This window comes from Euleptes europaea, chromosome 5 (genome assembly GCF_029931775.1).
Source record: "Euleptes europaea isolate rEulEur1 chromosome 5, rEulEur1.hap1, whole genome shotgun sequence".
Classification (NCBI taxonomy): domain Eukaryota; kingdom Metazoa; phylum Chordata; class Lepidosauria; order Squamata; family Sphaerodactylidae; genus Euleptes; species Euleptes europaea.
Genome location: NC_079316.1, coordinates 14,043,532 through 14,061,255, shown reverse-complemented (window position 1 = coordinate 14,061,255; position 17,724 = coordinate 14,043,532). Strand labels below are relative to the sequence as shown.

At 45.0% G+C, this 17,724-nt stretch overlaps 1 protein-coding gene across 1 annotated transcript in view; it reads right to left on the bottom strand.

Annotated features, from left to right (window-relative positions):
- The window catches only part of CCDC39 (coiled-coil domain containing 39), a 33,734-nt gene extending 25,995 nt beyond the window's left edge, over window positions 1-7,739 (bottom strand). The window contains 7 exon segments of the mRNA XM_056850367.1: window positions 4-96; window positions 1,493-1,651; window positions 3,414-3,560; window positions 5,216-5,335; window positions 6,873-7,064; window positions 7,066-7,275; window positions 7,689-7,739. Of these exon segments, the coding sequence (XP_056706345.1) occupies window positions 4-96; window positions 1,493-1,651; window positions 3,414-3,560; window positions 5,216-5,335; window positions 6,873-7,064; window positions 7,066-7,275; window positions 7,689-7,739 (972 nt within the window).
- Window positions 7,740-17,724: the final 9,985 nt, after the last annotated feature.

Here is a 17,724-nt window from a genome sequence, read left to right as displayed (position 1 = left end):
CACCTGAGCAGCAAGGGTTTCCGTCAGCTCGTTGTCAAGAATTTTGCGCCTGTGATTACAGTCTACAGTCAGCATCTCGATCTTCAGAGTCAGTGTCTGTAATGAAAGGATGATGAAACCCGCTGTTAGCTCTCAGCTCAATCAGTTTTAAGGGTTGCCAAAATATTATCTCTGCCATGTTTTGAGGAGGGATGGAATCCCACGGTCATCCAGTCATAACGCTAGAAAAAGCTCACGGATTACCCAGTCCGACTACACAAAGCTCGGTGCCAGGTATTCTCTTCTGCATGGGTCAACCATCTGTGCATCCAAATGACTACGATACTTCATTGGCTATCTGATCTGAATTAACATTTGGCTTTAATTGTTCACCGAGAGAGCTTGAGCAGGGCAGGACAGAATATAAAATTACATTTAATGCTAACTGGATTACTATTCCTTTCCTGGATTCCCTTCTCAGAAAAATTCCTTTGGAATTAATTATTGTGTTTTGACGCAATGTAAACAAGGCATTTAGGGGTGGATGAGTCGTGATGTGGGAGACACATGGAATGGTTCCTAATGTTATCTGGTTTTGCTTTGTGCAGCTGCAGGAACTCTGAATTTAATCAGAGCAATGGGACAGGAATGCTTCCTCCTTACTCCATGGGCTATTCCCCCAATCAAAATTGCCTCTCTTCCCTGGCAGCTATTTATTTATTTGTTTGTTTGTCACATTTCTAACCCACCCTCCCAGGCTGCAGCTGGCTCAGGGTGGGTAACAACCTCTAAAACCATACAAAAAATTCATAATATCCATAAAACATCCATAGGACAGTTAAATAAAACCTTAAGGCATAAAATCATTAAATTAAAAATCAGAACCGAAGATGGCGTGCAGGGCCCCTTGTGCTGATTGTACAGCAGGCAGTCACCCCTCCAAAACCATACAATATATATATGGGAGGGGGAAGGGTAGGGAGGCCAGTGAAGATGGTACCCCGCAGCCATCCTCAACTGTAGGCCTGGCGGAAAAGCTCTGTCTTGCAGGTCCTGAAGAACTCTGGAAGCTCCCATGGGGCCCTGATGGTACCAGGCAGAACCTTCCACCAGGCCGGAGCCAGGGCTGAAAAAGCAGGGCTGAAAAAGCCCTGGCTCTCGTCAAGGACAGCTACACATTCTTAGGGCTGGGAACCACCAACAAATCATCATCTGATGATAGTAATGTCCTTCGGGGAGAGGTTATCCTGAAGATACGAGGGTCCCAGACCATGTAAAGCTACTTTTCTACTTGTGCATCTTTTCCCCTGCAGAGAGAAAATGGGAAAGGAATCCATTTTGCCCCACAGAGGTTGCTTTAAGGTCAAAAGTGTCAGGAGGCGCTCCTCTTATGGAGCCAAGCCAGATGTGACCTAGGAGAGACATCTTTTTCCCATCTGATCCGAAGCTACAACTGATAAGAGATTTGCAGTTTGAAAACCGCACTTAACCTTTCAAGACCCAATCCACATACTCTTAATTTGCCGTCATCTTGCTGGGCATATTTCTGGATCACCAAGGCGTCGTTGTCTTTACGAGCAGACTCTTCTAACCAAGCCTCCAACGCCTGCTGGTCCCAGTTCATTTGGCATCTTAAGGTTTCCAGCTTCTGATTCAATTTGAAGACATTGTTCTACCAAAGAGGGAGGAAGAAGAGGAGTTGGTTTTTATATGCTGACTTTCTCTACCACTTAAGAGAGACTCAAACTGGCTTACAATCTCCTTCCCTTCCCCGTCACCTTGTGAGGTAGGTGGGGCTGAGAGAGCTGTGACTAGCCCAAGGTCACCCAGCTGGCTTTGGGTGTAGGAGTGGGGAAACCAACCCGGTTCACCTGATTAGCCTCCGCCGCTCATGTGGAGGAGTGGGGAAATCAAACCCAGTTTTCCAGATCAGAGTCCACCACTCCAAACCACCGCTCTTAACCACTACACCACGCTGGCTTTAGCATGGAAAAAAGAGAGGCATCAGAAAGGTGTACAAAAGTCATATTCATATGAGAATAACAAGGCTTCCGATAGCCACCGTTCATCCAAAACTTAAGCTGAGCTCAGATGTCGCCAGGCCATTTTTGCATATCATGCAGCTCTCTACTGTCTCCTCTCCAGAGCAATCCCAAATCCTACTGGCCAGTGAATCTACTCTGAAGGCCATGACTTATGGCACAGAGTTATGGGCCCCAATGGATGAATGCAATTGGCTTTTATGACAAGAGGGTGCCATGGACTCATAACGCTGATCGGCTTTTGATGCATGTTACTTCTTTCAAGACAAGTAAAAAGACTGGCTTCTCTCAAATCCTTACCACATCCATGCCTTTTTCTGGAAATAATGGTGAATTAAATCCTATGCTTCGTTCCGCTCGTGGGAGACAGATGGCTTCCCCCCTCTCAATGCAGACCCCCCCTTTGCCCCCCCATGCCGTTCACTGACCTCCAGAAGACGGAGTCTGGCAAGCACAGCAGGCTGCAGCAGGTTAGGGGAGGCAGGAAAGTTCTGTTCTGCTCACAGTACTTATGATCCATCCCCATGTATACTATTATTTACTATGGCAGAGATTCAAACACCTAGATAACTATGTGTTTAGATAATTTCTTCGTGGTTACTCCACAGTGATGTAATAATGTTAAAATAGATTATTAACAATCATAACAATCAAAACCAGGGTCAATAAGATCAATAAAATGAAAGAATGAAGTGACCCACATAGCAGGTAGGGTGATATCCTTTATCAGGGCCAATAGGGAACTCACAGAAGACTAATGGAAAGGAAACTTTCACCTACTTTCAGTTTATTTGCTTTGGACATGAAATAAGTATGAACTTGTCTAAACCCTTTCTTCCACAGACAAGGGCTGGTCCCCATGCAAACAGGAGAATCTGACCCACAGGAAGGGGCCATTGGACTACAGTTAGTGACTAACATGTAGTTTGACCCTTGGTTTCATCCTCCATTTCATCCTCACGACAACCCTATGAGGTAGGCGAGGCTGAGAGTATGTGACGGCCCCACAGTTTCCCAGCAAGCTTCCATGGCAGAGCTGGGATTCAAACCTGGGTTGCCAAGATCCTAGCCTGACACTCTAACCACTGCCACATGCTGTAATGTAACACATGTCATGTAATACAGACTCACTGCTAGACCGTAAGAAGAATTCTGATAGCCATTGCCACATTATATTGGCTTAGGAGACAAGCTGCTTACAGATTTGTGTCGTTAAGATACTGTACAAAAGGACAGCTGCAATCACATAGGCCTAATGGCAACACCGTTGCCATGAGATGTTCTTTGTTTAAGGAAGCCATGCAGTTCATTTGCAAAAATAGCAGTAGAGAAAAGCTATTCCAGCCTAAGCAAGACATCTTCCAGCGATCGGATGAAATCCTGGAAACGTACTTCTTGGCTAATTTTCTTCTCCCTTAACGAAACCATCTCATTCTTCAGCCTCTGGGTCTCGCTTGTCAGGCGGCCCAGTTCTCTTTCCGCAAGGGCTTTAAAATGCAGCTCGGTTTCAATTTCATTCTTTCTGGCTCTGGAAAGAGACTAAAGAGGAAGTTGTTTGATTATTTGGCGAGGCTAATGAGCGCTGAAGATTAAAAGGAATCTTTTACTGTTTGTTTAATTTTTCTCGACAAAAGGAATCAGAGATAAAAATGGATGTAAAGTACACAACTAAGGACTTCCATACGAGTTTTGCTCGAAAGATCTAATATTCTCTCTCAAATCGGTTTTCTATAGCTAGCTACCCAAGTGATGCAACAATTTATTCTTCTGTAATCCAGTTCAGCAAGACTAGAGTTAACAATATTTAAATAGACCCCTCCTCCACCTTGTGTTTGATCCGGGAAGCATAACTGCAATGCACAGCTTATTGTCTTGAGCTGATGCATGAATTGTCTTGAGCTGATTAATTAACTGACACTGATGTGGTCTTTCTGTCTAATCAAACAGCTTTGGATATGTTACCTGTTACATGATAAAAGTTCAAAAGTGTATAATCTAACCAGCTGTGTTAGTTAAAACTTCCAGAATTTTAAATGCCATTATCTTCTAGGATATTCAGTTTAACATGTTAATGTTAAACCCTTAACATGTTAAACCCTTTATAGGCGAAAACGCACGGTCGCTTTAGTCTCCTTTATTCCATTTCAGCCAGGATTTAGCCAGGATCGAACTCACGTTCAGCGAAAATGCATTTGATCCCGGCTGAATCCTGGCTGAAACAGGGAATAAAGGAAGCTAAAGCGACCTGTGCGTTTTCGCCCTTTGTTTCCTGGACTCCCTTCAATTTATGGAATTAACAGGTTGTGTGTGTTTTCTGAGAATTATATCCTTTTTCTTAAAAAAAATTACAAAATACTTGTGTTATAGGTTGGATTCCACAATCATCCAACACAGAGAGCACAGATTTTTCTCATGTTCCCCATAGCCCCATGGATCAAGAGGCTGCACCAGAGAGAAGGAAGAAGAAATGGCTCTTTCTACCTATTATGTCAGCCCAGCTCAGATGGTAGAAGAAAAAGGAGGCTGCAATTTCTCCTCCATCCCACTCCCAACTAGAGTTACTAACTTCCAGACGGGACCTGGAATTCTTCCAGAATTATAGCTGATCTCCAGACTACACAGATCAGTTCCCCTGAAGAAAATGGAAGTAGACTCTACTGCATCACATCCCCGCAGAGGCTCCTCCCCACCACAAGGTCCACCCTCCCCAGGCATCGCCCCTGAATCTCCAGGAATTTCCCAAATCAAAGTCAGCAACTCTACTCCCAACCCATGTGGGCTATCAGAAAAGGCACACCCTTGGAATGAACTTTCTCAGCGTCTGAAACAATTGCTGGGGGAAGGGGAACATGGGAAAGATCCATAATCTTTGCATCCACCCTTGTATGAGCAAGAAGGCATTTTCACAGATACCAAGGGGGATTTCATGGATTTCTCACTTCAAGTGCAGCCCTCCCTCCCCCGGTTATAGCTCCTGAGGGTCCCCCTAAGCTCAGAATCAGCTTTTCGGGTGGTTCAGCCATCGCAGAAGATGCAAAATATATATTCCAGTTCTTTGAAATGAACAGCAAAGTACAGGAGCAAAAGTCTAGTACTGCCTTTTTGCTTCAGACAGCCCAATGCCAAGCATGCAGAAGTCAACGTGCACTCAGGGATCCATGCATTTCAGAAAAGGAGAACTTGCAGCCACATACCTGTGTCAAATTAAACTCCTGCTTGACGTTCTTCAAGTGTGCCGTCATCGCTGCGATGCGTTCTTCATAGTCTGCTACCTGGTTATCCAAGTCGGCCTTTTCTTTCTGCAGACTCTGAAACTGGGGAACAAAACAGTAAGATATTTTCATGTTACTTTGAAGTTGTTAAAAAAGAACTCCTCAACATAAATAGAGGGTGGAATAGGATGGGAGGAGACCTGGGTCTGCATCCCCACTCTACCATGGAAACTTGCTGGGTGACCTTGGGCCTGTCACAAACTCTCAGCCTGGCCTAACTCCCAGAGTGGTTGTTGTGAGAGAATGGAGAAGGGGTGGACAATGTTCTAAGCTGCTTTGAGTTAGGGTTGCCAACTCTGGATTGTGAAATTCCTGAAGATTTTGGGGAGGGTGAGGTTTGGAAAGGAGAGGGACCTCACACGGGTATAATGCCATAGAGTTCACATGCCAAAGCAGACATTTTCTCCAGGGGAACTGATCTCTGGAGACCAGTTGTAAACCCAGGAGATCTTCAGGCCCCACCGGGAGGGAGGCAACCCTATGAGTCCCAACTAGGGAGACAAGCGGGATATAAATGCAAATACACCTTAAAAAGCTAACAACCCCAGTGCAGAACCAAGGTAGTCCACAGCGGAACTACAATAAACGTGTTGTTTGTATTCCCTTGGTGCTCCTTTCTCTTTTCGGAGAACTTAAGAGTAATAAGCTTGCTTCATCAGATGCAACTGAAGGAGTGGAATGCAGAGAAGCGGCAGACAGCCTCTTGTGAGGGTGGCGCTTGCTGGGTTTGCAGAATGGATTTGGAGGCATTTCTTTTGTTTAAATGTTTTGTTTTCAAATTTCTAATCAGACAAACACGTAGACAATACAAAAACGCTACAGAAACTTGAAATCTACAACTTTTAATAACAAGCTTTCTCCGGGTGGACATAACCAAACTTGTTCCCCTCTTATATTTTCCCTATATTTGACTATACCAGCTTGGTCACATCAAATATATGCTATTTGATATAAAATCCTTCGCACGCATGACTGTATACCTTACACTAACACAGTAATTAAACAAAGTTTACGGTCTCATTATTAATTAATAATTATTCAGTTATAATTCAGTTATCGTTATCATTATTAATTAATTAACAATTAATGATTAATTAATAATCATACCGTAAACTGTTTAATTATTGTGTTAGTGTAAGGTATACACTATTATTAATTCCTTATTAATTAATTAATAATTATTCAGCCATTATTATCCAGTTATCATTATTAATTAATTAACCATTAATAAGTTAATGATGATAACTGAATTCTTATTGGGGGCATTTTTGAGCATTCTCTGGGGAGATGGTTGCACTTTCGGGGGGCATTTTTGGGGAGAGGGGGTGTTTCCAAGCTTCTCCGCAGAGGGCCCAAATCGCTAGGGTTGCCAATTTCCAGGTGGTGGCTGGAAATCTCCCCCTATTACAACTACTCCCCAGCCAATAGGGATCAGTTCCCCTGGAGAAAATGACCGCTTGGGCCCCGCCCCGCCCCAAACCCCGCCCTCCTCAGGCCCCGCCCCCAAAACCTCCAGGTATTTCCCAACCCGGAGCTGGCAACCCAACGAGTCACGTGGGCGCCGCCCCCCCCCCTTTGCCTTTTCCTCCAGCCGCTTGTTCTCCTCGCTGGCCACGGGGATGGCGAGCCCATCGTCCCAGTCGAGCTCGGCCAGAACCGAGGCGGAGGAGGAGGCGGCCGCGACTGAGGCGACTGAGGCGGCGGCCCCGCTGGCAGTGCCGCTGCTGCTGCTCCCCCCGCCACTGTCGCCGCCCTCCGGGGAGTCCATGGCGGCCCTCCAGCAGGCCCGGCTCCCCGCTCTGGCGCCCACGGCGGCCCAACCGCCGGCCGCGCCGTTGGTTCCCTTGGCAACGGCCGCCGCCGGGCCTCGGCGACCGCCGCGCACGCGCGCTGGCCCCGCAGTTCCGCGCCGGCCCTGAAGGTGGCGCTGGGCTCGCCGAGGCGGCCGGCTCCCCCGCCCCGACGGGGGCTCCGCAGGGCGGCTGCGCAGTTCACTCCGAGGCCTGCTTGCTTTGCAAAACGTGGGCCACTTATGCATTGGAGGGCCTGCGTTGGGTTTGCTGCGCTCTCGATGCACGTTTTCCCCACCTGAATTATCAGAACTCTGCAGCGGAGCGGGGGGGGGAGTATTGTTGAGTTCTGAGAATCTGGATGGGGAAAATGTGCATGGAGAGAGGGCAAACTCAAGGCGAAACCTCCCGTGCATAAGTGGCCGTGGAGAAAGTGCATCCTGGCCCTTAAGAGTTCTGTTCGCTCGTGACGGTTTTGGCGCTCCAGTGTCCAAGAAGAACACGCGAGCCGCCTTTCCTCTCCATGCAAGCGGTGGCCATGTCGTGTAAATCCACATAGGGGCCCACTTCTAAACTTACTGTATTTTTCTGGATCCGCTTCTTACCTTACTGTCATTTTGGAAGACCCCACTGGCAAAGTAGTTCTGTGCTACCATCCCACAGGCGTTTCTAGGGTTGCCAGGTCCCTCTTCGCCACCAGCGGGAGGTTTTTGGGGAGAAGCCTGAGGAGGGCGGGGTGTGGGGAGGAAAGGGACTTCAATGCCATAGAGTCCAGTGGCCAAAGCGGACATTTTCTCCAGGTGAACTGATCTCTATCAGCTGGAGATCAGTTGTAATAGCAGGAGATCTCCGGCTGGTACCCAGAGGTTGGCAACCCTAGGCGTTTCACATCATTTAGTACCCAGCATCTCCACTTAAAGGGACTAGGCAAGTAGGTGATGTGAAAGACCTCTGCCTGAGGCCCTGGAGAACCGCTGCCGGTCTGAGTAGACAATGCTGACTTTGATGGACCAAGGGTCAGATTCAGTATAAGGCAGTTCATGTGTCCATACTGAGTAGAGGCACCTAGTTGGCCACTGTGTGAACAGACTGCTGGACTTGATGGATCTTGGTCTGATCCAGCATGGCTTTTCTTATGTTCTTATGTAGTCCAATTTGCATTCTACAAACATCAACAATACCATTTGCAACATTTCTGCTACAGGTGGGATATATCTGGCTGTGGTCTGTGTTACCTCCTTACTCAGTTCCAGGTTATTTGATTGACTATGGCACCCAACACGTAACAATACATGTCCACAAAGAATTAATATTCCTGTATTCACAGGTGATTTTCAAAACCGAGTTCATTGAGGAAAAGGGGGGGAAGGGTAAGAAATCATATTTCTCAAAACAAATGAATAAATAAACTTTGTTTCGACCTTAGGAACATCAAAAATAGAATACCACAGATCAAAATATGACATGAAATCATGAGTCATTAGCACAGTATAGTACATTTGCAGAGAAGAACTTGGGTTTAGCACGTCCTGCTGAAAAGCCACCTTTTCTGCTATAAATAGGTTATTGTTGGCAAGCAGGAATCGTATTTTTGTTGATTGGCTTCCAAGAGGCACACAATCTCCAGGGCAGTTGAACATCAGTGGAAAAAATAAAGAAATACAGAGGGTGGAGAAGAAATCGGCTTGACTGACCGTGACATCCGAAGCCCCTCCTAAACCCACTGAGTTCAGTTGACATAAAAAGGGGGTAACTCTGTCTAGAAGAAGAGTTGGTTTTTATATGCCGACTTTCTCTACCACTTAAGGCAGAATCAAACCGGCTTACAATCACCTTCCCCTCCCCACATCAGAACCCTGGGGCTGAGAGAGCTGTGACTAGCCCAAGGTCACCCAGCTGGCTTCATGTGGAGGAGTGGGGAAACAAACCCAGTTCACCAGATTAGCCTTCGTCGTTCATGTGGAGGAGTGGGGAATCAAACCCAGTTCTCCAGATCAGAATCCACCGCTCCAAACCACCGCTCTTAACCACTACACCACGCTGGCTCAGTGCTCTGCCAGCCTTCAGCAGCTCAAATTATAGTAGAAGAGAGGGATTAAGGAAAGAGGATGCACGCCGTCTCCTAATGCAAGGGTCCCCAACATGGTGTCCGTGATTGCCCAGGTGCCCACCAACACTTTTCCTGTCGCCTGGAGATCAGTTGTAAGAGCAGGAGATCTCCAGCCATCAATTGGAGGTTGCCAACTCTACCAAGAAGGCTCTCTCCTGGGTTACCACCCACCTAATCTCAGAAGGTGGGTGCAACCAGAAGTAGGGCTTCTGAAGATGATTGCAGGGGTCAGGCAGGTTCATAAGGGAGTAGATCTTATTTTCCATTCTTGCATGTGAACAAATTTTGCTAATGTGCTCAATGGTCATCCACATAAGATGCAAGTATTTTTGATAGTAGAAGGGGAGGGGCCGTGGCTCAGTGGTAGAGCCTCTGCTTGGTATGCAGAAAGTTCCAGGTTCAATCCCCAGCATCTCCAGTTAAAGGGGCTAGGCAAGTAGGTGATGTGAAAGACCTCTGCCTGAGACCCTGGAGAACCACTGCTGGTCTGAGTAGACAATACTGACTTTGATGGACCAAGGGTCTGGTTCAGTAGAAGGAAGCTTCATGTGTGTTCATGTGAAGTAAAACAAGAAAGAATCCAGGGGCGCTTTAGAGGCTGACAACATTGATTCCCACAAATGCTTTTCTCAGTCGGAGCTCCCTTCACCAAGTGCATGGTGTATGTCTATTAAGAAGATGAATCTGTATTAAAGGCTGCAAACAAGAGAAGGTAAAGAGGGGGGAAACAGTGCAGAGAGATTAGTTTAAAACAAGATCCTATCAGAAGTAATCAACCCACCAAGAGTAGATTTGCTCCAGTTACTCAACTCCAAGAAATCAGAAGGAGATTGGGACTGGGAAGGGCAGCCATGAAGGAGCTAGAAAAGATTTTGAAGTGCAAGGATATGTCACTGGCCACCAAGATTAGATTAATTCATGCCATTGTATTCCCTATTACTATGTATGGGTGTGAAAGCTGGACATTGAAGAAAGCTGATAGGAAGGAAATAGATTCCTTTGAAATGTGGTGTTGGAGGAGAGTGTTACGGTTACCATGGACTGCCAAAAAAACAAATCAGTGGGTTATAGATCAAATCAAGCCTGAACTGATCATAGAAGCTAAAATGACTGAACTGAAGCTGTTGTATTTTGGTCACATCATGAGATGAAAAGAGTCACTGGAAAAGACAGTCATGCTAGGAAAAGTTGAGGGCAGCAGGAAAAGAGGAAGACCCAACAGGAGATGGATTGACTCTATAAAGGAAACCACGGCCCTCAGTTTGCAAGGCCTCGGCAAGGCTGTCAAAGATAGGACATTTTGGAGGACTTTCATTCATAGGGTCACCATGAGTCAGGGGCGACTTGACAGCACTTAACACACACACACTCAGACAGGGCCTCTCTTTGTAATATCCCCCCCCCCACTCCCTGGCCCTCTTTCTGTTGTTTAATACAAATTCAGTAGTTTTATGGATCTCATACGGCCGATGAAAGGAGCTCTAACTCCTGCAAGCTTATGCAGGAATAAATGTTGGTATCCTCTAAAGGGCCACTGGACTCCTGTTTTATTATTCCAGTAGATGGTGCTGCTTGTCTGTATTTTAATGGTTTTATTATCATCATTTTTTTAAAAAAATGAATTTATCTGTTTCTCTCTTCATGCTAAAAACATCAACTCCAGAAGTCTTTGTTGGTTTAAAAGCCATATGAATTCCATGGAAACAAAACAAAAGGAGTTATTGCAAAGAAAATGAGATCATAATAAACGACAATTTAGTATCTCTCTGCAATGAATGAGGGGTGTCCACGATTTATAGAGTTGACACTTGCCTCTGGAAGAGTTCCTGTGCCTTTAGGAATTGCAGGTCTGAAAAAAAACGCACATCAGTTGCTACTTTTCCTTGAACTTAATGGGGAAAGTTGTGCGCTTTACATTTCTGTTCAACATTCAGACACGGATGAGTTGCCAGAAATAAAGAGGCCACCCTAACTGTTCTATCTTTAACTCCATTTTTGGCGTCGAGAGTTTTGGGATTGATTGGCTAAGCAGATAGTAGTTAGACTGGGACTGGGAGGCCCAGATCCGAATCCTCAGACTGCCATGGAAGCATGCTGGGTAACCTTGGGCCAGTCACCCACTCGAAGCGTAACCTACCTCATATTGCTGTGAGGATAAAACAGCGGAGAGGAGAACAATGTAAGCCATTTTGGGTCCCCACTGGGGAGAAAGGAGGGGTATAAATTAAGTAAACAAAGGCTGTTTATGCATGGGTACTGTCACTCACGTTCGCCCTGGTCTGTTTTAGTTGTTCCTTGGAGATATATATGCATGAGTTTTCTGTCCATTAGAGATGGCCTCGCTGCCAGCCCTCACAAATCCCGGGACTTCTCGTTCCTCTGTTAACCCTATTCTTCCTTCTCCCCTGAGCTTAGCCTGGGTGAAATCCCCATGCATAAGGCAAAGCGTGGGACATGCAAGCTTGGCTTCTCTCACAGCCATTTACAAAGCAGTGTGTAAAGTGGTGGGGATTCAAATGCTTCCTGCTTCCTTGGAGCTCTTTCTGAGCAGAAGAAAAGCTTTTTAAAACAGGCTTGGATTTCTCCCACTTCCTTTCAGATTGCTCCGTTTTTTGTTTTTTGTTCTTAAAATGCTTTTTTATGCAGCAATTGGGTTTTTTTGGGGGGAGGGGATTTTCTCTCACAGTTAGCTCTACAAAGTAAGCCAATTACAAAGCAGCATTTAAAGGGGTGAGGACTTGATTTGATCTTGGAGACTGCTGGTGCATAGATTCCCAATAGGAAAGTGTGGGTCCAGCGAGCAACGGACCTCGGGTAAAACTCCCATGCATAAATGACCAAAGTGGACCTCACCATTGGAAATCAGTATCCAAGGAACGCATGCCATGAGCACAAGCCAAATTCTGGAGGTTGTCAACAAATTTCCCAAGGTGACATCCGTGGCTTTGGGGTGCTATCGAGGGCGTGCTATCCGTTTTCCCTGGAATTGTCCAATAATGTCTCATGATCCTGCTGTCTGGAATTCCAGGGTTTACGCCATACTTTGATGATATTCTGATTGTGGGATCAACAGATGCTTAACCTGGGTCTTGTATGCAGGGACATTTCCCCGCGGTAACCCCTGCCGACCGCTTTGGGGCTTCCTTTTGATTATGCATGCCTTTTCCGCCCATCAGAGGTCACCTCGCTCTCCCCGTGCGCTTGGCCTTCATTTTCCAGAGTCTGACTAAAACAGCATCTGGAAAACACGAGCAAAACGTGTGGGGAGAGCGAGGCAGCCTCTGACAGGCGGAAAAGGCATGCATACTCAAAAGGAAGCCCCGAAACAGTCGGCGGGGGTGACTGCAGGGAAACATCCCTGCATAGACTTCATAAAAAGACTTCCTACTTTGCTTGGACGAGTCAGGTCTAGTGTCGCATGGTTGGGCTATGGAACTGATGCTTCTGATATTCACCTCACTAAAGACCAGGGACATGCAGTCTGGGATGCACCAACTCCACAATCAAAGCAGGCGATTCGAACATGCCTGGGGCTGCTCAGTTTTTACCTTGTCTTCCTCCCACAAAAGGCAACCATTGCTGAACAACTGTAGAAGAAGAAGAAAGAGTTGGTTTTCATATGCCGACTTTCTCTACCTTTTAAAAGGAGGATCAAACCGGCTTACAATCACCTTCCCTTCCTCTCCCCACAACAGGCACCCTGTCAGGTAGGTGGGGCTGAGAGAAAATGGCCGCTTTGGCAATTGGATTCTATGGCATCAAAGTCCCTCCCCACCCCAAACCCCACTCTCCCCAGGCTCCTTCCCAAAAACCTTCCTCCGGTGGTGAAGAGGGACATGGCAACCCTAACCACTGAACCAAAGCCACACCCCAAGTTTGGCCCTTGCAGCAATCTCTCTCACAAGAGTACCATCCCAAAGACTGATTCCAACATCCTAGATTTAGCATGTCCTGTCACTGGAAAGAGGGTAGTTTGTTATGATTTGCGAATGCATTTTTTAATATTGTGTGCAAATCTGGTTTGCCAGCCCGGGCATTTCATCTTAGGGATGGCATGGTAGTTAGATCCCCAGCACTACGGGTTTTTTTGTTTAGGAAAAGGCTCCCATCCCATAAAACACACCTTTGTAGTTTTGGGTTAATAACCTCCTAACAGACATAATCAGTCTTCATTCTCCTCCTATTCCTGCTTTCGTCTAATGTCTTTTGCGGCTCTCGCTGCACACAGCATGACCCCGCGGAGCTGCATTCATCAGTGACTCACACCCTGGTTTAGGGTCCAATTTTCATGGTAGCTATACAGGGAGAAGCGGGGAAAGTTCCTCTCCCATGCCGCGCTCAAGACAAAAATCGGTATTCATTACTACTCCAAAAGACTTTATTTCCTTTGGCAGCGTTCGGCCATTAAGGGGGTGCGTGTGTATAAAACTTAGTCACCTTTAACTTTTCAGTGCTTTCAAAATTTAAAAAAAAGGAAGAAGTATCGTAATTATCACGGATACTGGTCAGCTGAAAGGCGGCTGGCAATCCGGTGGAGTACACAACGTCCGGGATCAGGTGCCGAGAAGCGAAAGGTTCGATCGGGTTCAGATTAGAAATATATGTCCTGAACTCACAAGCAAATACCTTGTTATAATTCTTCCTTTCAGCCAGGAATCAGAGCCTTGTCAGAAGTTTTTAGAAAGGGAAAGAAAACTTTGGCACATAGAGGAACTGAACTATTGACAGTTGTGTCTGGGGAAGCATGCTTTAAAAAAAAATGCATTTGTTCCACCAGAAGACAAGCTGAGCTCTGTACAAATACTTGGAAACAGTGAACATTTTAAGAATGAGTGCATTTGTTCTTTGATTTCAAGCCATTGAAAGGCATAGCAGTTAGAACGTTGGACTATGATCTGGAAGACCCACGTTCAAATTCTCACTCTGCCACAAAGCTTGTTGGGGGGATCATTGGACTGGTCACTCTCTCTGAGCCTGACCTACCTCACAGGGTTCTTGTGAGGATAAAGGGAGGAGTGGGGAACTGTGAATCCTGCCCTGAGTTCCTCAGAGGAAGGTCAGGATAAAAACGTACTAAATAATTGAAATAAGGTCCGTTCTCATAAATAACCACAAACAGTGTTACATTGAAGGATGGTATGCCTCATTTCTGAACTGATCTCTATCGGCTGGAGATCAGTTGTAATAGCAGGAGATCTCCAGCTACTACCTGGAGGTTGGCAACCCTATAAATAAATAAAATCCCATTAAACCTCTGTTAAAGAGACAGGGCATTGTTTTGTTTTTCTCCAGGCAGTTGACACACCTACTCCATTTCCAGCTTTTGAGACCTCTAGCCGTATTATAATTTTAAAAAATGATAACACATGATGTGGATGCAAACAAGTTGCAACCTTACCTTTTGCAAAAAAAATTAATAAGTATGTACCTCTGAGCTTAAAAAGTATGTACCTTCTGGATGCATACCTTAACGTGGTGAGGGGGTTTGTGTGTGTCAGGGAAGCTGAGAGCAATAGCGTAAGGGGTCCAGACTCTCATGAGACTAAACTCCTAGCAGAGTCACTCAAGACAGAATGGTCACAGCTGAGACACCAGACAAAGATGCATCCACCCCCTTAAGGGATCAATGGCCACATCCGCAGAAGAGAACAGGCAGTTCCAATGGGGATGGGGGCAGAGGAATCCCTGAAGGTTAGCTACTGGGCAGCAGCAGTAGTGGAAGGTGACACTGGCGGAGGATCTTTCGTAGACAACGGCAGTGCCACTACAGCTAACCCTGGTTAGTACTGCGCAGAAGAAGGCACTGGTAAACCACTTCTGACCAACTTTTACCTTGAAAACCCTATGATGAGACAATCCAAAATGAAAAAAGATATAGTGCTGGAAGATGGGACCCCCAGGTCAGATGGCACTCAATCTGCTACTGGGGTAGAGCAGAGGACAAGTACGAGTAGCGCTGTTCTTAATGATGCGATTGGACTAAAGCCGAAAGGACGTTCAGTGGTTGACATGAATAGATGCAAAAGGAAAGTCCGAAGCTGTTCGACGCATATAATAGGAACATGGAATGTTAGGAGCATGAATCAGGGTAAGCTTGAAATTGTTAAACAAGAAATGGAACGTATGGACATTTCAGTCCTGGGAGTAAGTGAATTAAAGTGGACTGGATTAGGACATTTTCAATCAGAAAATTACAAAGTGTTTTATTCAGGGAATGACAAAAAGAGAAGAAACGGAGTTGCTTTAATAGTGAGGCAAGATGTAGCAAAGGCAGTCAGGAGCCATAATGCAAAGTCTGACCGAATAATATCAATCAGACTTCAGGGAAAGCCTATCAACATAAGCATCATTCAAGTTTATGCCCCAACTACAGATGCTGATGAGGAAGAAATTGAAATTTTTTATGCCAGTGTTCAGGAAGAAATTGATTACACACCTAAACAAGATATGCTGGTAATTATAGGAAACAAAGTAGGAAACAAAGCAGAATCAAATGTTGTTGGCAGATTTGGGCTAGGAGCACGGAATGAAGCAGGAGAACGCCTTGTAGAATTCTGTGAAGACAACAATCTGTTCATTGCAAACACATGTTTCAGGCAACCAAATAGATGATTGTATACATGGACATCACCAGACAGCCAGTATAGAAATCAAATAGATTATATAATTGGAAGCAGAAGATGGAGAAGCTCTATTCTCTCGGCCAAAACAAGACCAGGAGCCGACTGCGGTACAGATCATGAATTGGTAATATCGAAAATCAAGATAAAGCTTAAGAAAAACACCAAAACATTCATAGCACCAAAATACAATCTAAGTAATATTCCGGAAGAGTTTAAAGACCATGTAAGGAACAGATTTGCATTACTGAGTTCAAGTGAATGTAAACCTGAAGAACTATGGGTGGAAACTAGAGATATTATCAAGGAAGAATGTGCAAAGACTATTCCTGTAGCCAAAAGAAAAGAAAAACCTCAATGGATGTCTGAGGAAACTCTTAAAATTGCCAGAGATAGACGGGAAGCAAAAGTAGAAGGTGACAGAAATAGAATCAAAAGTCAAAGTGCAACGTTCCAGCAACTCGCACGTAGAGACAAAGAGACCTATTATAATAACCAGTGTAAAGAAATAGAAGAGAACAACAAAAAAGGAAGAACAAGTGATCTGTTCCACAAGATCTAAGAAATCAAAGGGAAATTTAAAGCACGATTAGGCATGCTGAAAGATCAGCATGGAAATACATTAACTGAACAGGACAAAATAAAAGGTGGGAACAATACACTGAAGAACTATATAGAAGAGATGAAAGGATAAAAGATTCTTTCCAAAAAGAATCTTTTGAAGAAGAACCTACAGTTTTAGAAAGTGAAGTGAAAGCTGCATTGAGAGCAATTGGGAGAAACAAATCACCAGGAGCAGATGGGATATCAATAGAGCTATTCCAAGCCACAGAAATTGAGTCCATCAAAATCTTGACAAGAATATGCCAACAGATATGGAAAACAAAACAATGGCCCACAGACTGGAAACGATCCATTTACATTCCAATTCCCAAGAAAGGAGACATCAAAGATTGCAGCAACTATCGGACCATCGCATTAATTTCTCATGCAAGTAAAGTGATGCTCAAAATCTTACAGCAAAGGCTGTTACCATATATGGAATGAGAAATGCCTGATGTTCAAGCTGGTTTCAGAAAAGGAAGAGGCACTAGAGATCATATTGCAAATATACGCTGGTTACTGGAGCATATGAGAGAATTTCAGAAGAAAATCAGCTTGTGTTTCTTAGATTACAGGAAAGCTTTTGACTGTGTGGATCATGAAAAGCTATGGCTGGTTTTAAAGGAAATGGGTGTGCCACTACATCTGATTGTTTTGATGCGCAACCTGTACTCTGGACAAGAGGCCACAGTTAGAACAGAATATGGAGAAACGGAATGGTTTCCAATTGGCAAAGGTGTCAGACAAGGATGTATTTTATCTCCCTGTCTCTTCAATCTATATGCAGAACATATAATTAGGAAAGCTGGATTAGATTTAGATGAAGGTGGAGTGAAAATTAGAGGGAGGAACATTAATAATTTGAGATATGCTGATGACACTACATTATTGGCAGAAAATAGTGAAGATTTGAAACGACTACTGCTGAAAGTAAAAAGAGAAAGTGCCAAAGCAGGACTACAGCTGAACATCAAGAAAACAAAAGTAATGACTACAGGAGAATTACACAACTTTAAGGTTGACAATGAGGAAATTGAAATTGTTGAAGACTTTCGATTCCTTGGCTCCACCATCAACCAAAAGGGAGACTGCAGCCAAGAAATCAGAAGGAGATTGAGACTGGGAAGGGCAGCCAAGAAGGAGCTAGAAAAGATTTTGAAGTGTAAGGATGTATCACTGGCCACCAAGACTAGATTAATTCATGCCACCGTATTCCCTATTACTATGTTTGGGTGTGAAAGCTGGACAGTGAAGAAAGCTGATAGGAAGAAATTGATTCCTTTGAAATGTGGTGTTGGAGGAGAGTGT